At 48.0% G+C, this 22,500-nt stretch overlaps 1 protein-coding gene across 10 annotated transcripts in view; it reads left to right on the forward strand.

Moving 5' to 3' along the window:
- LOC125956569 (RNA-binding protein Musashi homolog Rbp6) overlaps positions 1–22,500 on the forward strand; it is a 591,325-nt gene that overhangs the window by 558,495 nt on the left and 10,330 nt on the right. For 9 of the 10 annotated variants that reach the window (XM_049688585.1, XM_049688584.1, XM_049688588.1 and 6 more), the window contains one exon: positions 618–701. In XM_049688585.1, coding sequence (XP_049544542.1) covers positions 618–701 — 84 coding nt within the window. Of the gene's footprint in view, positions 1–617; positions 702–9,361; positions 10,102–22,500 lie in introns of those variants that run through there. The other variant, XM_049688590.1, reaches the window with a different exon arrangement.

Below are 22,500 nucleotides of genomic sequence, written 5' to 3' on the forward strand. Positions count from 1 at the left end.
TGAAAAACTAAATACACGCAATAAAACCAATCTTCTGTGAGGGTAAACAAGCTCAAGGTCAAAAAGAAGAGAAACAAGACGTTTCAAAATAATCATGAGAAAAGGAACTCAGTGCGGATTTTCTGCTAAAGTGACTCTATTAAAGGATAAGGATGTTGAAAGATCGTGTGGAACATTAACGATTCAAAGAACGCGCCAATGAATTGATGCATACAACACACGCCGCTGCAAACGCCAGTTGATTTGTTCGTCTTACGCTTAAGCATACGCATTTTCATCGTTTCATCGTTTTGCTAACTCTGTTCTCCCAATGTCACTATTCCCGAAAAGTTCCGAAAAAAAAGAAACGTTCCCCCTTTACTTCCTTGAACAAACCTCAAAATCCAGAGAAAACTGACTGAATTTCCTGAATTTCGCACACTAGGAACCTTTTGATAATGATGATGATGATGATGATGATGTTAACCTTGAATTCCCTGGCAGAACCCCACCGCAACTCAAGCGATAACTCAACTAATTGTTCTCTTTTTATCTTTCTTTTTTTGTTTCTCTTTCTCTCTCTTTCTCTCCTTTTTCCTCTCCTTTCGTCCCACCTGCCATCGGTGCCGCCATTGTAGGTTTCCCCGCCGCCGCATACGCTGCGTACGCAGCCGGTCGTGGCTTTTCCGGCTACCCGAGCTTTGGACTTCCGTACCCAACAGGTAACCTAAACTTGGCCAGTTTGCACGCCCACCTAACCGGCAACCATCACCATCTCCACCATCACCACAACACTAACAGTAACAATGCCACTAGTCACCAATCACACTCGTCCTCCTCGAGCACGACGACGGCGGCGGCGGCGGCTGCAGCAGCAGCAGCCGCTGCAGCCGCCGCCGCTGCCACCGTCCACCATCCCCTGCTTGCCTCGTCGGCAGCGGCGGCCACGGCGGTGTCTTCGCTCTCCTCCTGCCATCCACTACACCATCACCATCACCACCACCATCCCTTCGAACATCTGGGCCACCTGTTCTCCCAGCATCACCACCATCCGGGGGCGGCTGCGGCGGCCGCTGCGGTTGCCGCGGCAGCCGCCTCCCAGCACCACCACCACCATTCGTTGCACTTGTGAATGAAACCGAAAGCGCGCCAACTGACGGCGCTCGCCCGTTCGTCGCTCGATGCTGTGTGTGCTGATGTGAATGATACTAGCAACACCAACACCAACACCAACACCACTTCTACTACGTCCCCCTCAAAAAGTACAGTATCCTCGACGCCAGGCGCTGATGGTGAGGTTGCTTCCAGTGTTGTTGCTTCCAAACCGAAATCTTGTCGAGTCGAACGCAAATGACATCATCTAGTAGCGGCGGGAGGTGGTTGCATCCAGGCAGCCTCGTGCTCGAGCGTCGCCTCCTGCCACGCTCACTGCTGCAAACATTCGCCTCCTGCCATATTCGAGCGCTTTTCGAGCAGCCCGAGTGGCGGCTTTTTTTGCTGCAGCTGCTACTACTACTACTACGATTGCTATCGCTAGGTTGCCAATAGCACAGGAAGATAATGTTAACATTTTGCGGAGGAAAACACCCGGAACCAGACCGCCCATAATAGCGTCGCAGTTATATAGCCAAATTATGCCAATTATGTGTTAATGCGCTCACCATTTACTGTGCATTTGCTGCTGTACAACTAGAACACTCCGCGTCGACCGCGTTCGGTTGTGTAGCACTCGAAAAACTAGTCAATGATGTATTCGCTGTTCGCTCCCTCGAATATGAATATCTAGCAAATTGTTCCAACGATCTATTACCTAGCCAGCAAACCTATTTAGCTCCCTTTCTCACTTTCTCTCTTTCTCTTTGTCTCCTTCTCTTCAAGCTCCAATAATTATTAATGAAAACAAATCTACCCCGCGTATCGAATTCGTGCTACTAGTGCGTGCCATTCCGTGTTCCGATGTTCTCTATAATCGAATTAGCATATCTATAGCCAACTCTCCGGTCGATCCATCGATCGCTACACAGTTCTCACTAGCCAGCCACTGTTGAATGTTTCCCTCGTCCCTGTTTTCAGAAATGCTAGCCGGAATTTCACAACTATAGTGCTTATCAAGCAATAAATGATAGCCAACAGCAGGCCAAAGGCCGATATCGACATTGAGCGTATGTTTAGGCAAAACTTAGCATAGAACTAAATTTGTAGGTCACCCCAAGTAGGGCTACTTTCGTGGTTTAAGATTAGGGATTTCTCGGGCTGTTAATGTTAATGGTTTTCGAGGGGATGTCGAAGAGAAGCCCTCCACACTGCGCTCCCGATAATTTCCAATCCATTCGGACCGCTCGAAAACGGAACTTGTCTTTTAAGATTCAGTAAAGCGAAGGCGGACAACATTTAAAAAAAACAGCCAAACAAACAACTTTTGAACCGAAGCCCACGTGCCGATCCAAGAGGGGGAAGGGAACTCTAGTGAATGTTGAACATTGTTCAAGGTTGTTTCCCGGAATGCGCTCCAAAGTGGATCAGTGGATCATTAACAGGATTCTCCACTCGTTCCACCAGACGAGCGAACCATCATCAACCAGTCCCACCCCCACGTGATGCTGACGCGGTAAAATGGGAAAAGAGAGAGAGAGAGGAAAAAGAAAGAAGAAAAAGGCAACCTCCCCGCATGACACAACTACACCGTGATGGCGGTGATGGGGACGGTTCGTTCTGTGGTTCGGTTTTGTGCCGGATGTTTTGTAAAAGATCCATTCTCCGGCACCGCGTCCGGGTCCGGGATGGGGTGAAACTTTAAGATAAAAGTTCGCTTCACTTCATCTTCCTCATTACCGGCGACCGGCGAATGGCGTGGAGTGCCGTGGAGTAAAGCGTCTTGTTAAGACCGGCCACGATGCCCATATTGTGTGCTTTACTTTGCTGCTTCTAGAGACCCTCGGTGACCGATGCGAACGCGATAAGAAAGAGAACCTGTTTTTCGAGAAAAACGGCGCCGTGACCGGCGTGCGTGCTGACGTAACGCTGCAAGAAAGGTAAAGGATGCGGAAATAATTCCATCCCTCGGGGTCTTCGTACGGCAATAGCGCTGCGTCACCGCGGACAGTGGCATTTCGGGGAAGGTTCGCCGTTTCCAGGTCGCCAAACTAATAACCAAAACCGGACTCCCGGCAGAATGACAATATTTATATACGAACGCAACCTGCAAAATCCATCATCATCATCAGCATCATCGTCGTCATCCCTTTGGGCTGGGAGTTGGCGCGTAAAGTCTTTCAAAAAATGAAGAACCGTCGGTCATCCGTCGGTGACCCGCGGGAGCCCATGGCCGGAACCTTATCGCGCAATAACACACCACTGCCCATCACGGCTGGACACGCACGGGTGGCCAGATCCACGATTTGCGCGCGCGTGTGTGTGTGTGTTTGTGGTACGGTTCGAAGAAGCGGATCATTTCAATGGTGACACAATATTTCACCGGCTTCACATGGCTTGCAAATTTTTCCACCCCAAAACCCATGTGTTGTCTGTTTAGTAGAGGGAGGAGGAGCAGGAGGGGTACTATCTGGTTTCCTCGCACGTCGCACGACCTCCCATTTTCCGGGGGGACATAGAAGTAGAGGGAAGGGATTGTGTTTTCACCTCTAGATCGAGCAAGAGAGGAAGAGAAAACAAACCAACCATACCAGTAGGGAATTTTGGAAACACACATTCCCCTTTTACACACACACGCACTAGGTGGTGGGCATTAACTCGTCAACCGGCCTCACCTAGGTGCTACTCTAACATAAATATTTACATAATTCATAAAGTGATTATAATGCAGATACGCAAGCCAAAGGATGCGGCGACCGCGTTGTTGGTAACCAGGGGAGTGGAGGAGAGTAAGGGATGGTGATGGTTGCCGGGGGTGGTGGGGTGTTTGTCTATGACACGTTTGGAAAATCCGATATGCCACCACCACCACAAAAGTGGGACACCTTACTCGTACTGTGCGATCCCTTCGGCTCCTTTCACCACCCCGGTTTGGGGTCCTGGGCAGAAGATGTGACGCGTGAAAACCCCAATAGCACGCTACAAAGACGTTGACATCGTTGTGTACAATACTCTATACAGCGCCAGCGCCAGCGCCATTGCTGTATAGAGATATTAACATTAGAAAACCAAACTCCGCGACCGTGAGGTGGATTGGACGGACCGTCGACGGATTGTGATTGCGATAACTCGTTCACTCGGGGAAAAACTAATAACTACCTTCGCTCCCACCCTGTCGCTCTCTGTCTCTCTCTCTCTCTCTCTCTCTCTCTCTCGCACTCTATAATTACACTGGCATGGCGGTCTTTGATTGGTGGGGCGTCCCGACTGAACCGAGCGCGCCTGGTGTGAAGTTTTATCACCATAAATTAACATATAATAACCGACCAGAAGACACCGACCGACCAACGGACCGGCACACCAGAAACCGAGAACCATTCGCTGGTGCGTGTTGCCGGTGATGATAAATTCAATTACGGTTCGCTCTAAGGACCGGCTCCTGTTGGTCGTGTTTTAGGAATGGAAGTGTGGAGGACGAGAGAAGGAAGAAAGGGGGAAAAATATGGAACGAAACCCTCAAGCGAAAGGTTGCTTGCTTGCTGGCTGGCGGTTACTGTATGGATCCAGAGGATTATGGTGATTTGCTGTAGCGAGTCGTCACACCCAGGTCCAGGTGTTGATAATGCGAATACGGGGCCGAGCAGCCGAGATTGGTTTGCGATTGCATTTAAAGAGCGAATGTTTGATGCTAGCCGGACCGATTAACACCTTCTGGTGGCTTGCTTTTTGGTGTATTGTTTAACACCTGCCGATGGGGTTTCTTTTTCTATTGCCTGTATTGAAGATTCACACGTTAGTGTTGCGTAGAGAAGGAATGATTGAGATTTTGATTTTCGTTTTCTTCGAATTGGTGGATAATCGAGTGGATAATTCCATTAGGAACGCATTTCAGCTGATAATGATTAATATGAAGGAATTTTGATCGAACGATTATGCCGCTATACGCATTGGATAGCTGCACTAAGGAGGATTGTTTGTTACAAACAATGGATGAAATTAAAACGAAGCGGCAATTTGTTGCCTTGATGCCCTCAAAAGTACTTCCACGAAGCATAGGAAGTGTTCCTTTTATCTAAAAAAAAATTGCGAAATACTTTGCAAGGCCGTTCAAAGCTGACAAAATGATGAACTCTAAAATACTTTTAAAAAATCCTCGATGTCGAGTGAACTTGTGACAATAATTGATACAAATTTCTTGTTGGAGAAGTTCTAAACAGATAGCAGTAGCAGATGTTATTCGAACAACAATTTTCAACAGTTGAAGCCAGTATTGGTCATGAGAAAGTTGATGTGAAAACTGATGAAACATCCTCATTATTGTCCAAAATAATTGCTCTGGTACTGTTCTGTAAAAAAAAATGTTCCACCGTTTAATCCACCGTTTTAATCGAAGGCACTTTGTGGAAAACTAAATTCACCCCCTGAAGGTCTAAAACATAATGTAGCATTCAATACTTGAATGCTGTTCAAAGTACTTCGATTATATTATAAAAAGCATATTGAGATAATGTTGATGACATTCATCTTTGATTGAGCAACACCTTAAGCAGAAAATTGTTCTATTCAGAGATAAAAATTGGATTTAATAGCCAGCACAAATTTGACTGGCCAGAGAGATTGAGCAACGCCGAGTGAGGTTGAATTTGAATTCCTGCTCCTACTCATTGAAGCTGGAGATCAATTTCCAAACCGATGGGAGCCACTACTGATACTGAAAGGATCAACTTGAGATCCTCGAAATTCCTCCCTCATAATACCATCCCATCTAAAGCATTCCAGAACACATAGTCACACAAACATTTGCAACTGCAACATCTCAGCATTTGCAAATGCAGTTCAGACACAACGACCACACCAAACGACGGCCAAACGGCGGATGTGTTGATTAATTACTTCAATCATAAACATCGCCGTGCATGGAACCATGTAGCGTGGTCGTTCATGTCTGCGCTTTCTCGCCGTTGGACACGCGCATTAAATCTAACCAACGACCCAACCAGCAATCCCGATGGTGCTGGTGGTGCTGATGGTGGTCCAAGTATAATTGAGTTCGAGACTCCGAGCCGAGGAAGGGCGCGATCGCGTCGTGTTTGTATGCACCTTGATCCGGCCACCGGCATCAGCACCAGCGCCAGCGTCATGGTGCATGGAACGTGCTTGAAAGGCACCTCCCAGGAGCGGCAGCCACGAGACGGTGATGATATGATTTATCGGAAAAGCTGCTCGTTCGCTCCTGCACCACTCGCTGGCACCACCAGTGGGTGTGTGTGTGTGTGTGTGTGTGTGTGTGTGTGTGTGTGCGCTAGAAGGTGTAGGATTTGCATTTTAATTAGAGGTAGTTAACGCTGGCAAACTCCTTCCAGCCTGACCTTACCTTTGGTCACGGTTTTCTCGACCAAAGTTTTCCTACGATTTTCCTACGAACCCCAAACTAAAGCGTGTGCTGACGACAAGGAGAGGTTCTTTGGGGGGGGGGGGGGGGGGTGAGGGCAGGTCCCAAGCTTAAGTGCGCCCACTGGCCACCTTCTGGTGCTTCTTACAAGAAGCAGCAGCACCACCAGCACCAGCACCAGTGTGTGTGTGTGCTGCTCTATGCTGCTCTTCGCTCACGCTTTCCACGCGAAAACTATAAAACGTACCGATAACAACCAAGCCAGCCAGCCAGCCAGCCATCCAGCCAGGGGTGGCCTTAACATACTCCGCACTAACTGCTCACTCTGTTGCTGTGGTTTAATCCACGGCCACAAACGCCTGTTAGAGGAGTTATTGCAGAAGGCACAGAAGCAGAAGGTGTAGGGGGGAACTTGGCGAATCTCGCGTGAAGCGTGAAGAGAGGTTAAAAATTGCTCACCCACTCCGCCCGGCTCCGATGAGACCCTGATGTTAGTGGTATGTTAGTTTTAATTTCAATCAGATAAACTAATTGAGCAATTACGGGGCTCGTTTGTTTCATGTCGGTGCCCCAGCCAGTCGGTCGGTGGTTTGAGGCCAGCATAGCGAGCCACCGGGGTGAACACGGTAGTTTATGGATTTTCTTTCCTCTTCGCTCTGTGTTTTTTTTGCAGATTTAAGTTGACCACTTACTTAACGAGCTAAGTACATTCATGTTAATGTTCGCTGCTCCGGTCGCTGATGGCCACATTGTCCACCCTTCTTCCGCTCTTTTGCTGTTGTACTATGTACAGTAACGGCGCTCTTGATTTGCTCTTTTGCAAATACATCCGGTAACCGCCGGCGGTCACTCATTCCGTTTAACGTCTGCGCATGCAAATGATGTCGCCGCGATGGTTTTTTTTTTTTTGCTACCATACCAACCATATAACGGCATCCGCTTCACTCCGAAAGAGTGATCCGATAGTGGCCAGATAGTTCGTGTCATTTGTCCCACCCCCTCACACGACTCTCTTCTTTCTCTTCTCGCGAATCCGTGATTTTAGGGCTTTCCACGAGAGCCACACACAGACACAGAATGCTATACCGTTCCGATCCTGCTACAATGTTGCGTACGAACGGACCAAAAACGATCCCAGCGACCGACCGGCCATGAATTTCAGATGAAGCCATCCGAGCCGCGGCCTCGGCCGACGTTAGACGCGTAGACGAAAGTGCATTTACGACCTTGCTGCGCGTACTTTATTTGCCGACCCGCGATCAGCGCGCACTGTTTGGATCGCGAAATCTTGTCCTCCGCCAGGCCGCGAAAAGTCCGCCATAGCGCTGGAAAATGACTCCAGAAAATGGAGCCATTTCGAACCCCCCCGTGGGGGCGTCGGGACGGGACGGGTGGCGGAGGAATGGCCAACAGTAACGTACGCGGAAAATATGGCTTCGAATGTTCGTTTTCTTCCCCTTCCTTTTTGGGGTGTTCCCTCCTTTTTTTTGTGCTGCTGTTGCGAGTGCTGCTGCCTTCCAAAGAGTCGAATCGAGAGCATTCCATTCTATGGTACGCTGTGTGTGTGTGTGTGTGTGCGCTTGTTGAATAGCTGCAAATGCGCGCTAGTACGAACCACTCTAACGGAACAGCATGTACGTGCCTCGGTCCGAAAACTATCGGGGAAGCAGAACCCATCCTACGGGGTCCTGCTGACTCGGTGGTGTCTTATCGCTGGAGTGCCATTTCAGGCAACAGTAGTAGCACCAGCAGCAGCACCACCGGGAGATGCTGTACGACTCGAGTCGAACGAACGTCGAGCGCGCTGCACCATAAACAACATACCATTAAGCGGAGCATGTGTAGCGAATGCTTCTGGTATGTTAATTTGTTCATTTAAAAGGTTGTTTTTATTGGATCACATACCCTGGCCAGGGTGTGGCGGCTGGACCAAGCCCACACACACACACACACAAACACGTACACGAAAAAACCTCGCCGTTGTTTCGGCAAGCGAAAAAGAGAGAGGGAGAGAGAGAGTTTGGCCCGGGGTTTCTAACAGCTGTTAACCGTTTACTTTAATTGCTCCCTCGTAACACTACACCGATATCTTCCGTCCGTTCGTCTGTCCGTTCGTCCGTATGGTTGCTGGTTTCCCCTGGGCTTGGTTCTGCCTCGGCCACTCAGGAAAACGACGTTCGCCCATCCCCGTTTTCCGAGCGTTATCCCCATTGTACAGAGGGGCCCCTCGGCAAAACACTCACACGACACGACACTTTGGCTTTGGTTTGGCTCTTCGTTCGTTTAACGTGCGTGCGTGTGTGTGTGTGGTTTTGTGCGCGTTAGATTTGTACCCTTTTACCAATTGTTTTGTTTTCACTCTGTTCGTTTAAGTTTTGGTTTCCGTTTTTTTTTCATTGCTTTATGGATTTTTTTTGATTTTGTTTTCTATTGATTTCTCTATTTCCCTTCATGTTTTATCTTATTATTAGCTTCTCTTTTCCCAGTTATGATTTTTGGTCCGTTTTCCACTTGTTTTTTTTCCCATTGTGATTCATTGTGTGTTCTCATTATCTCCTTAGTCGAGTGAATTAAAGTCAATTTGCTTTCATGTATCAGCACCTTTAGATCCATCCCTTCCCTGGTTTGATTTTCTTCTTTTTTCCTTATGTATCGAACAACTGTTTCCTCATTATTTCTGTTTCACTCATTCTCTTTGTTTCTTTCTCTCTTTCTTTCTTTCTTTTCTCTCTTTCTTTTTTTCTTTCTTGTGCACATCTTTCTGCGTCCGCTCGCATTCACTCATACCGCCATTCGCTCGTTCGGTCATCGTTCGTCCTTTCTGATCGCTGTTCCTACCGATCGATTTTGTCTCCGCTCTTGCGCTCATTTTGCGCGTTCCCGGTTGGGGGCGGACAGGCATGATGCATGGTGTTATGCCCGAGAACCGAATCATCATGGGTGACTATCTTAATATGGCTCCGTCGACGTCATCGTCCTGAGCGGTGGTCTCTTACTCCCGGGAAAAAAAGGGAATTGGATGTGGCGAACGACCGACGACAACAACAGAAGAGGCGGCAGCGTAATCGTCCACAGTATTTCATCTGATATGTGCAGACACACAGCGACACACACACACTCCGCTCTGGCTACTTTGTAAACTCACGAAACACGAAATTCCCTGAGGCCCCCTGAGGCCAAGCGCTTGCCCCCTTCCCCACCACCACCACCACCACCACCACGACACCAATTGCGATACACAATAAATGTTTTTACTTCTAACGAGCGCATTCCGCGGTTCGGCCGGCGATAGTTTTGTTTCATTTCCTACCTCCACCTCTCGACAGACATTAAGCGCTCCCGGTAAGGGCATCGACCATTCTGATCACTCCCGGGTCAATCTATAGTAGATTTCCATTCTTTTTTTTATGGGAAGGTATGGGATGGGGTCGATTGGTTGAATGAACGGGCATTAAATTCCTGGCACCTCGCTTCGGTGACCTCAAAGGCGATTAAAGGCCGAACATTCACCGTAAATGAGCTACACTGCACACACGCGCGCTTGGGCGACATTAAAACACGGCAACGGGCGCGTGCGGTTGTGCGTGTGCTCTCGCTTGTACGTGTGTTTGCATTCGGACACGTTTCCCCCCTCCCCACGAATCCACCCCGATCGGTTTCGGGAACGCGGAAATCGCGGAGCTAATCCACTCGCTCGAAATCGATAACGCAAATTTAGTCATTACTGTTGCTAGCAATTACCGATTTGCATTTCGGTTCAAACGAGAGCTCCACCACCACCGTTCACCACCACCGCTAGTAGGCAATCCAAACCACATAAACTAACCAATCGACTCTCGCACAGCCGCGCAAGCCCTCTATTTGCATGCAACGAGGTCGAAATGGACATCGAACCGAAAAAGGACACACAGCACCAACGCCAATATAGCTGATGCCGGAGCGGGTTTGTGGGCAGAGGATATAGGATTGCAGAGTAGTGGAGTGAGTTTGGTTTGGTTTGGTCTGTGGCATAGTGTTTCGCTCGATCGACTCCAAACCGACGAGACGACTGAGAGAACGGGCACGTACCGTACACGCACCCTCGAACGCACCGATGTCCGTGTCCCGGCGATTCCATTTTAAATTATGTTTTTATACGCCTCACTCTCTCTTTCTCTCTCTCTCTCATGAGTGCGGGATAAAGGTAAATTAACATTTTCACATTACAAATTCTAGTATCATGCAGTGCAGTGCATTGATGGATTCGTGGTCATCGATTTCCCCCAAAAGAAAGGGGTAACAGGGGGGAGCTAACGAGTGTCCTACCATCACTGGCTGCATTACTAATGCATGATTTCGATTTGCGAATCGAATATTTATAGACACACAGAAGAGCCGCGCGGGATTGGACGGGATCAATCGACGCTGTTGTACGCCATCCGGTGTCAGCCATTGTCGGGTGCATTAGCAATCGGAGGGGGCGGGAGGTGGTCTAAGGTCACACCCTCGTTACACGTACTCCGTTACAGTTTTCAGTTTGGGAATGAGACTTTTTGGGGTGGGAAATTAATGCAAATATCAATACTCTGTTCGTGGCGACTCCAATTGGACAATGTTTAAAGCGCGAAAGGTGGCGAACTCCTTCACGAAACAAGTTGCAACGAAGGACTGGAAACCCTTTTCCCTCTCCCTTCTTCCTTCCAGCTCACTCCTCATTCCAAACTACTTACATTAAAAACACCAAACATTTTTACACGCAACACAGTAAAAGTCTCCATTCCATCCATTTCGTCGTCATCTTCGCGCCTCTTTGGTTTGTCGGTTCTTTCCACCTCGTACCACCCACCGTCAAGGGATAGATGTGCGCGACCACGTAATGAAAGAAGCAGAAGAATTAGAGAATGAATGTAAGAAGCGAGATTTCGCGGCCAATTAACACGAACGAACGAACGGTCGAACGAAGACAACTTTCAACAAAATGTGAAAGGACGAGTTTTGTGTGATTGAGAAACAGGCAAAAAAAACAAAACCAGGGGCGTACCGGTGGCGACGAACCGGTAATGATTTCACATTGACACGCACCTCATTTCCGAAGAGTTTTTTTCCACCGACGAAGAGTGAAGGCACCCCGGTTTGAATGTGACTTTGCGCAGAAAGTCATTGTTGGAAAGTGTTTATTAGGTTTTTCGGTGCCTTTCACTCTCTATCTTTCTTTCGCTATCTTGTGTTTTGTATGAATGTTTGTGTGTGTGGGAATAGAAAGAATGTGTTAAACGTTAAGCGAGAAACTTCGTAACAACATCGATAGCATCAGAGTGAGAAGAAGGGTGAGTGTCTGTTAGGTCGTAACAACGTAACAACGAACAAAAACCATAACAACCGAGACTTCCAACTCGGCGCTAAACTGTAGATAAGATGTCGTTAACAGCGCGAGGCGCCATAAGCACTAAAATCACGATCACGATCACGATCAACCGAATGCATTCAGCGCAAGCAGCGAAAAATGAACGAACGGAGTGGAACTAACTATTTGCAAATCCACGAGTCCACCACGCGTTGGCCCCATGAAATGCGCAATATAGAATGAATATGCAATGCAAACGCATAAATCTTCATCCAAAAACCACGCGCATCGGCCGCTCGGCCGCTCGGCCTTGGCAAATATTTAAAGATTTTAAGGGGTTGTCCATTGGTGGCCGATTGACCATCGCCTGGTTGTCGGTAGCCGTGGTTTTCGGCGATGGAAAAGGATAACAACCATGCCCCCGGCCCCAGCAGAAGGTGGTGGCCACTCTCTCTCTGGCTCGAAAGAACACACGCTCATTAATGCATGACCATTCCCACACGAAACCACACACCTTCGGCTCTCCGTGTGCGTGTGTATGTGTGCTGATGGCCTCGGTTCGCCGCTCGGTTGGTTAACGTCGCTTTTCACCTTTTGCATAAATTAATCCCGATAACCAAGCCCATGAAAATATGCAGAGGGAGCAGGTCCTCCGAAATTCCTTTTTTACCTCCCGCTTTTCCCGCTTTCGACGTGAGGCGTGATGAATTTTTAATTCATTCCAGCAACCAGCAACCAACCAACCAACCAACCAACCAGCCAAGAGCCAATGGGAAAGTAATTGGTGAAAATGAAAATTTAACACCTGGAACACTTCCCCACGGTGCGGTTCTATTGGTTGCAGCGTTGTTGGTCTGGTCTGGTGATTAGTGACCCGTTTTGGTTGTTACTCTTCAATTGTCCAGAACAGCAACATGCCAATCCGGCCAAGTGGTGGCCTTGCGGCTTTTGCAAATGGTTTCATTTCCGTTCGTTTCCATAGCGCGAAAATTTTCATTTACGGAGAGACCGTGCAAGCGAAATGATTTCATAGCGCTCCATCTGTGTGTTGTTGATAGGAAGTAAGTAAATCAATTCTTGTACGCCCCGAAATATGTTGAAAGATTTCCGAAAAGTCCGAACATCCTGCTTGCGGCGGGAGGGTTCGCTGTTTGTTAGCTAAATCTAAATCTATTCGAATCTCTGGACGAACAAAACACGAATCAAAGACATGACGTTTAACCGGTAACCTTCCTGCTGCTAACCTGCTGTAATGTAAACTGTATTAATCGAAACGATGCCAAATAATAATGATGATGATGATGATGTTGACGATGATGTACACCATAAATGTTGTGCTACACGTAAGTTACACAGCTTCCAGGCTACTCCCTAATCTGGTGCCAAAAATACGTCGTGAAAGTATATATTATCCTTAAACAACGCGTTAGGGCAAAGTGAAGAAGGCTTGCAGAGAAGGTATTAGGTAAAGAAAATTGAAAAGTCGCACAACGAATGAAGAAAAGGAAAGGAAAACGTAAGGAAAAGCGAATAGTAGCGAATCGAAAACCCGATTTACAAAATGCTCGTACATATAATCGCACATAAGAATAATGCAAAGCAAAAACCAACCAACCAACCAACCAACCAAACGACACATCGAGATTACAAAACAAATGCTCTCCATCTATCCGCTGGCCGCTTTTTTGCTGAATTATATGATATACACGTTTTTAAAAGCTATGCAACGTTGAAAACAGATGATAAGGAGGGTCGAGGGTATAAAACAAAACAAGCACACACACATTTTCAATCAAACATATAAATGAAGAAAAAGAGAGTAAACCAGCATAAAGACGATGGTAGTAGCACACCGTAAAAGAGGTACGAAATGAAAGCTGCATCAAACCGATAACACAACCAACCACCAACCACTAATTGTCAAATGTTTAAATGCACACACCCCGCGACAACGCGGTGCGTTCCAGTGCACGGATTAAACCCAGTTTTTTGGAAACAACAAAACAACACCAAAGACTTTTAACTTTAAACGCGGCGCAAAGTTCCATTGCTTTCGTTTCTTTTCGTTTTATTTTTTCGTTTTGTTTTCCTTACCTTATTGGACTTCCAAAAACCGATATGAAGTGATGTAAAGCGGGAGTTCAAGCTGAAGCTAGTTGTGAGACAGTTTTCCCTACTCGTTACGACCGTCACTGAACATGGTACATGCCGAGCGCACATGCTGGTGTGTGTGTGTGATTACCGCGTGAAACACGACACCCAATCCTTGAACACGTTCACCGTGAAATGTCAGCTTTTTGACTGCGGTGCCACCGGAATCGGGCTACCCTTCTCCGGGTTGCGGTCGAGCGCGTGAAGCTCACTTAAGGCACAAACATCATCATCAGCAGCAGCAGCAGCAGCAGCAGCAGAAGAGCATGGCAGGATGGTGATGGTGGCGACCGGATGAGCACGGATCCCGATCCCCTTGAAACCAACTGAAAGGCCACGACGACGGCCTAGTGACTGATTACGACATGTGTCGCAAAAATGTCATTAGAACCATCGGAGGGTAGTTCACGCAGCAGCAGCAGCAGCTCTGATGGCTGTGACAAACCCTTCGTCAACACGGTACCGGCACCGGCACCGGTCCGTGTGGCCAAATGGCTGACCGTTTATCCGTTCCGGATTCCCGGACGGAACATCCGCAACCCTTGTTCAAACATTGACATTTATCCTCAATCCTCCTAATTACGAACCGCTCGTAGGAGCGCTCGTATGAAGATGGCGCTCTGCCCATTCCGGTTACCCGGATCCAGTAACACGGCCACGTGGTCCATCCTCTATCTGCTGCGTTGTCGCCAGCAAGCAAGACAGTTCGCCAAGCCAGAAAAAATCGTCGACTCCAAACTGATTACGTTACGTTCGCTTCATAATCACGTTACACCCGGTCCCCGGGCAAGGTGACACGTTGTTCCGGCACCGGTCCGGCTTCTGCGGGAATTGAAATGTTATCAAAACGAACCTGTCCATTCCACTTCATTGTCCAATGGTCGATGGTCCCTACTGCCGGCGCTGCTCTAAAACAAAAGCGAGCCTGTCTCTTGGCGGACAAAAAAAATGGATGGAAAAAGGGACAATGGCGTGGACCAGTGCTCCACAAACAAACAAACAAACAAACAAAAAAAAACGACACCATCATGGAACAACCCACGGCCACGTCCCTTGTCATCGCTAATAGGCGAATAGGGAGCGGCTGCTGCTGCTGCTGCAGACCTTCTTCAACGCACACACACACACAGCGCGTGGTACCAATGAATCTGTCATACCCACATTTCGGGCTGTCCAAGATTATTGTTGACACTTAATATTCTTTCAGGAACCGTGTGCGTGCGTGCGCCATCATATGCAAAGTGACAAGGGGTTTTGCCCGCTCTACCTTTAACGTCGACCTCAATCTCGATCCCCGGGAAGGGATGGATGATTCACTTCACTGTGAGGAAGAAGGAGAAGCAGGAGGAGGCAATGTTTTGTTTCTATTCGGTTGAAGGACTTGGTTTAGTTTAAAAAACCCTCAAAAAAAACATGATGCCCTCCATAAATGGTCAATGGAAGAAAGGGATTCAATCGAAAAAGAAACAAGTTGCTTTAGCGAAGAGTTTCCCGAAGTCTGAAGATGACACTCTGGACCCTGGCTTCAGTATCTTGGCTCATAATTGACAGCCTGGCACGCGCCCACGAACGGCACTACATTCCAAACAGACACACACACACCGTTTCCCGCCTTTTGCGTCACCTTTTCGTCCGTTATCTAACCTTCTTGCGTACCGGAAAGTATTTCATTAGAGCAAACCGCGCACCACCACCATCGACATCCCGACGAACGCGGAATGTTACATAATTTGAATGCGATACGGAATTTGCATTTTTGAACCACACCAGCAGCGTACCAGTAGGGGGGTGCCAGTGCGAGGAGGTGGAGCTATCAGGTAACCCATACTCTGGTGTCTGTTACGCGAAATGAAATATCGACGTTCTCCCGGATGAAGGCTGTCCCGCGCCCGTCTTGGCTTGGCCCGAATTGTGTAATTACGTCGAGAGTTTCGATGAAATATTGATGCCACCGGCTGCTGGCTGCCGCTGGCTGCCGGCAGATGAACACTTTTCAACCGTTCAACGGTGCTCCGTGTGCATCCATCACATAGAGAGCGAGAGAGAAAGAGAGAGAGAGAGAGCGGGAACGCGCCGATGGCACGCCAAGTGTTCTATTAGTGGTGCGGTGTACCTATCCTACCTGCGCCAAAGTTTTCCTTCGGGAAGATAAATTTTCCAACTCTCCAACACGTGTGTATATGCGCGCGAGCGCGCGTGTGTGTGTGTGGTTGTGGTTGTCCTGGAGAGAAGAAGTTTTGCTTCTTCCTCTTCTACCACCGGCATCGGCATTTGATGGAGTTCATTGCAGTTGTGGAAGGAGACGAAGAAGAAGGTGCCTTAGCGGAGCTTTCACCAAACCGACCGGGAATCCGATTACTCTTACCTGCTGGCCTGGGAGCACAAGTGGCAGAATTTGTGATGGAAGAAGGCGAGGCGTGCGGACGGACGGACGGACGGACGGGAGTAGCGATTGATAGCTGCTACCTCAGAGGCATGCTTGGGCTTGAGGGGCGGCCTTTTTTGGCGAAATTTGATGAAAAAACCAAAACTTTGCCCGGAGTTGTCGGAGTTGTGGAGAAGTTGAGTAGTTCCAGGACCATCGATACGCGAAACAGTAGGAGGTAGCATGAAGAGGTGGGTAACAGATATAGAGGGGTTCAGTGCGCTGCTGGAGATCATTAATATAATGAGCATAACTCTAGTGCCAGTCGGCATCTACCCCAGCCAAGGGGGGGGGGGGGGGCGGGATGGATATGATTGACGCGTGTAACCGATACACCAATACGAACTCGCTAGTCAGGGAATGTGTGTGTGTGTGTGTGTGTGTTTGTGGGTGGCATATTGATTACTTTGGTAAAGCAGTGCACGAGTAAGGGATTTTCCAAGTAGCACCTACAGAGATTTTTGCTACCTTGAAGCATAGAAGCGCAAAGCGCATCTCCACTCTCGTTTACTCACTTCATACGTCAGGCCCGCTTGGAGTCTAGACAGACTGATCCGTCTATCTGCAGCCTTTGCCTAAACTTGTTTTTGTTCTTTTCATTATCGGTTTCTTTTTTGTTTATTAATTCAACTTCTCCTTTTTCTTTATTGCGATTCGACACCATCATGAGGCACGTCCTGCTCCGGACAACACAATCGGCATAGAAACGGGTTGGGTTCGATGATGGTGATGTTTCCCTAAACTTCGCTATACTCGGCAATAGTGGCCAAAACCCGGGTATCCAAACAGTATAGTTGCTAACTAACGCAACAAGACCGAAAAACCAAACAAACAAACGGAAGGAAAAATATGGAAAAAATCATAACAATAATACACATTCAAACGTCAAATCGCGTCAGACGTATGGCAGACGTCGCGCTACAGTGATTGGCGTTCGAACGGGCCCGGGCCACGCTTCGGCATGTTTGTCGTCTGTCACGGCCACGACCGAACAGGCCAGTCAAGCCCAAATGTACCAATGAATGGGCGGAAAACCGGGAAACAAAATCACGGAATTGACAACCGAAAGCCCGTCAGCCGCCCGGTTGGCAGCTGATATGAGAAGGAAAAAGCCATAGACACACACACGCGCGCGCGCGCTCTCTCGATGTTTCCGGTTGTCATACCGTGTTTGATCGGACAGTTGGGGTTGTTTTTTTTTGTTCCTTTTTGAGGGGGGAGGGTTAGTGTATTGTTTTTTTTTCTCTTCCTCCGCGTTTGTTGGATTTGATAGCGAGTTTCTGAAACGCGAGACACCGTCGAACCCAGCGCGTTCGGCCTGGCCTGGCCTTGGGGTCGTGATGTGTAGGAAGCAGGACGCGCTTCGATAAGTTTTTCACTTCTTTAGTTCTTTCTCTGCAAAATTGGCATCCGAAGAAAACCGTTTTTAGGAACAACAAAACAGCAATCCACAAGAGTAGTACTGTGTGCGCACGATCTCGACTCGATAGCGAAGGGCGATGCGCATTTTTCGAATATTGTATCTCGCGCTCTCACTGTCAGCCCCCTATTTGGGTGTAACGATGATTTCGATGACGATAAGTGTCAGGCACGTCAGGCGGCGGTTCTCCCGTATGCGCTAGCATCGTAAGTGTTTACCACAATACCACCGCCACCCCATACTAAAAGCATAGTGCATTTGCAAGTCCCGAATATCAGTCGTTAACGCATCGTTTGGTGGTGACCGGTTAGCGGTTCCGTTCCGTCAAAATGCTGTCTAGTATCTCTTCCCCCCCGGGTAACAACAACATGCAGTTGTAGTTCCATCCCAGATCGTCTCAGTATTTATGGATAGCGAGACGGTCTGTGTGCGTGTGCGCATTAGTATAATTCCCCCCCGGGGCCGGGGACACTTTGTTATAGCAACATTAGTTTATAGTCAAATACGTTGATCAAAGTCACTTTTACATTATATAGGTGCGTGTGTCTTTGTGTGAAGTTTCCTTATCTAGAATAGTTTCATAGGAGCAGGAAAAGTAAAAAAGCAGAGAGTGTGTGTGTTTTGTAAACGAAAATAAGCGTGTGGTATGTGTGTGTGTGTGTGTGTATTTTTGGCGTGAGATTAACGGTTTTACAATCGAGGATAGTATTAGCTCCGTGTGTGTGTGCGTGTGTGTTTCGGTGTGCGTACTTTGAAGTGTGGCGTTTGCAATTATATCTATATCTCCTTCTAATATCCGAGTGCCGTTTCGCTTTCCCCTCGAGCAAATTTCCTCCTAGAGCCAAGAGCTTTGCAAACGTTGAGCGATAAGCGATTGTAACGCTGGCCACGTTCGGTCATTAGACACTTCGAATAGCAAAAAGAGTTTGTTTGTTTTTATTGTGTTTTTTTTCATGCGCTCTCTTGCGCTCAACACTTTCCACTCAACAAAACATTAGAATGCAGCAAAACCAACATCACCGATACTTACCTCATCATCATCACTCACTACCACATTCATCTGTTTTCTGCTGATAGAATAGAGTTGTTTTTCATTCGTAGCCTATCGCTATAAAGTTTGATAGCCCCATCGGAGTGAGAGTAACCGACACCGACAATGGAGACGCCTAGTAGCTCACTCGAGTGTGTCGACTCGCAGACTACAACAGTTCTCTTCTAGACTAGTGTGTTTTGAGTTTCTTTTCTATTTACCATCCACTCTAAACAAAAACCAACCACCTCTAGTGTGTGTCCCTGTGTGTGTGTGTGTGTGTGGAATTTATACCTCTTCCGTGCTTCCCTTTCCGTCCATCTCCAAAGAACCAAACATCCAGCACCCGGGCTCCTCAACTCAATTAACGCCTCACTTTTTGTTTAGTACTTATGAACACCTTCAAGGATTTCCAAATTCGCCAAAGCAAATGAGTGTCTTATCACCAACGGAATTCCTTCCTCTATTCCAAATCATCTCTTCCTCTCACCACAAAAAAAGGATCTCCCGCTGATTCGATCAACCTTTTTGTTCGAGTGACGCAAACGATTCTGAGAAAAACGCTTCATCGTGAAGCGTTTTTTTCGTTTTGCGGAAAGCACTACTCGTTACCGGGTTTCATCGTGATCTGTATCCATTTTGTAGATACTACTGATCCTTTTCCACACGCCCGAAACCCCTCCCCCTACTACCTCTAACACTAGCTGCAGTTAATTGATACCGAAGTAACAGTAACCGTTCAAAGCGTCCAATAAATCCATGTAAAAGTATCAGACGTCCGTTCGATGACGCCTAAACCACATCCTAGTGTAGGGAGTTTTGTTGAGTTTCGTTGAGTTTCCATCTTGGTTTAGTTACTCTACTACTATTACTACTATTACTACCAGTACTTTGTGCTATAAAGCATCTAATGCCAAACAGAGCACAAACACACACATCAGCGTCCAGCGTGCTAATTGTAGACGTTTGTTGATAACTGTTCTACTAGCCAGAATTCCCAGAAATCCTCAACGCTCGCTCTCCCGCGCAGTTAGTAGCTAGTGTTCTAGTGAGCGGTGAGCAAAAAAAAAACAAAGCAACCCAAAACGAAAAACAACAAAATCTAAGGAACGTCAATCCATCCCGATCCTGACATCGTAACGGCGACGACAACGACAGCAGGCAACGGCTACACCTCTCTCTTTTGAGACACCTACCACCCACTGTAGGGGTAGGTAGGTTGCGTGACTCCTAACTTCACACCCCATTGCGAAAAAGCATGTTTTGTTTTTCCACCAAACGGAGCCCGAACCTCGAAGTGATTGTTGTGATTGACGCAGACAAGTTCAAGACCCTCGCTGATGGGTCATGAAGGTTTTGAAGTGCGTTTTTTTTAAAGAGATATCTCATCATTCTCTTAGTTAGTGTGCGCAACTAGCGAACTAAACCCCCCCTTCGTAACAACCAGAAACACTTGGCAGATTTAAAGTAAAGTTCCGTTTTTCTTCCGAACAAATCCGATAACTAGCAAAACAACAGTTTCCCGAACATCCCCCCCAAAGAACGACCGCGCCGCGATGGTCGTTTTCCATTTGAATTCCTTCCTGCATCGCACACCGGCCTGCTTCATAGAGTAAAAGTTTTCCATTTTTTTTGCTCCTCTTATCCCGTTTGTCTGGTCTCAAGTTGTTGTGGCAGCTAATTTATGGCGTCGTGCGCCTTGTCGTGGTATGCAAGAGGTGTACGGCGAGTGGGGGAGAGTTTTTGTGTGTTGTAGCAATACAAACGTACACACACACACACACACAGACACACAAAAAGTGTCACATTACCAATTGGTCCAAATGTGGCGGTCCGCAAGGCCGAAGAGGTAAATAGCGAGAGAGAGAGAGAGAGAGAGAATAAACTCGAACCTGAATGAACGTGGCACCGGAAAAGTCATCACCCGGAAACCAGAGTGTCCGGGTGTCCCGGGTATCCGGGTGTCCCGGGTGTTCCGCTTGTTTATCCTTCTTCCATTCGGTCGGTTTTTGGGATCGCGACCGAAGGCTAGCCTCCGAACCTTCGAAGCCGTAGCCAATGAGCAGTAAACGCATTACATTAAGTATATTAAAATAATTTCTCTCCCCGCTACCACTCCTCGATCCGCTGCTCTCCGATAGAATTGGTCTGAGATTGGAAAAAAAAACTGGCGGCGGTGTACTTGCCCGCCTCTCTCTCTGTGAGGGGGTACGTAGTGTGCTACTAACAAGTAGTACAACCGATGGGCAGGTTGGTGCAAACGAGGGCGCGAGCGCGCGCGCGGTAAAAACTTTCTCGGCGCCAGAAGTCTGTTTTTATTTGCCAATATCCAAAGAAGGACTTCTTCGTCCTTTTGTATGTTGGCCTCTCCTCCACCCCCTCGCCATTGAAGTGTGTAATGCTGCTGCAAGCAGGTCTTTTCTCTCCCTGATGCCAAGATGGCCGAGCCTTGAGGACGACGACGACGCCGACGACGAGGGTGAGATATTTTTCCTCGTTCGCGTTCGAGGAAAACAATCCTCTTGTCCGGCTTGCTTCCTGGCTGGGCCGCCTACCAGTCTCCTCTGCCAAAAAAAAAAACACCCGTGGGCAGACAATAGTGCTTCTTCTTTATGATCCAAGCCCATTAACCCGGGCCGGGCCGGGCCGGGCCGGGCCGACAACCCGGGGTTCCGGGATCCCTCCAGCGCCCTGATTGGAAAGCGATTGTTTCCGGGTATGGCGTAGCGGGGCGTTGGCGTTGGCAAAACAAATGTGAAACTAATTGTAAGCACAAACTGATAGTAATTAGCAGCCAGTCGCCTACTAGACTGTCGCCAGCGTACTGTTATGTCGTCTACGTTACCGATGTGTTTGGTGGGGGTCTCGTGATGATTGGTGCTGGATTGATCGTTCCGCCTAGGACCGGTAGGCTGATGCCCTGTAAATACGTTTAATTAGACAGGCAGCGGGGAGAAGGTAGATGGCCGGGGGAGCTAGGCAGTAGGAGTTCCCTTCTCATCCCTTCCTCCCCCGTCTGCACAGCGCCTACACCTAGTAGCCACGTCAGAGTAAGTCAGTGAAGCCATTCTACTTGTTTTGTGTTTCAGATTTTTGTGACCCTACTATTACCCTCGGACTAGCTAGTCGCTAGCGTTCTGTTTCGTTTTAGTTATTAGGTTATTAGTTTGGAATTAGGAATTATCATTAGGTACTCACATCCTACCTCCAGCCCGCGCGACTGCCACTACAACACTGATCGCGATCGCAAATCGTTAACTCCTTGAGGCAATAGCCTCCAACGCAGCGCAGTGTTGCTCAACAGACACGATCGGTGCAGTACAATTGCAGGAATAATGTCATGTTCAGGGACAGGGACAGCATCGCAGTGGAGGTGAAAAGTGAGGAAACTGTGAGGATGAAGCAAATGTACGGGTAGTACCCTCTTCCTACATCCACAGAACATCCGGTCGGTGACTGACAGCGAACTCATTTGCTTTGCCATGAGCCGTATATGCGCGGGTGCGCGTTTGCATTCAGGATCGGCAAACGGTTGTTACACATACCGACACACACACACACACACACACATCCGTTTTCCGTTCCGAACTCGCTCTCGAAGCAACTTTCCTTACGATATCATTCCGTTTCGTTGATCTTTAGGCAGTTTAACTTACTCTCACTCGATTTCTCTCTCTCTACCTCTCGT

Source organism: Anopheles darlingi, chromosome 3, assembly GCF_943734745.1.
Source record: "Anopheles darlingi chromosome 3, idAnoDarlMG_H_01, whole genome shotgun sequence".
NCBI lineage: Eukaryota > Metazoa > Arthropoda > Insecta > Diptera > Culicidae > Anopheles > Anopheles darlingi.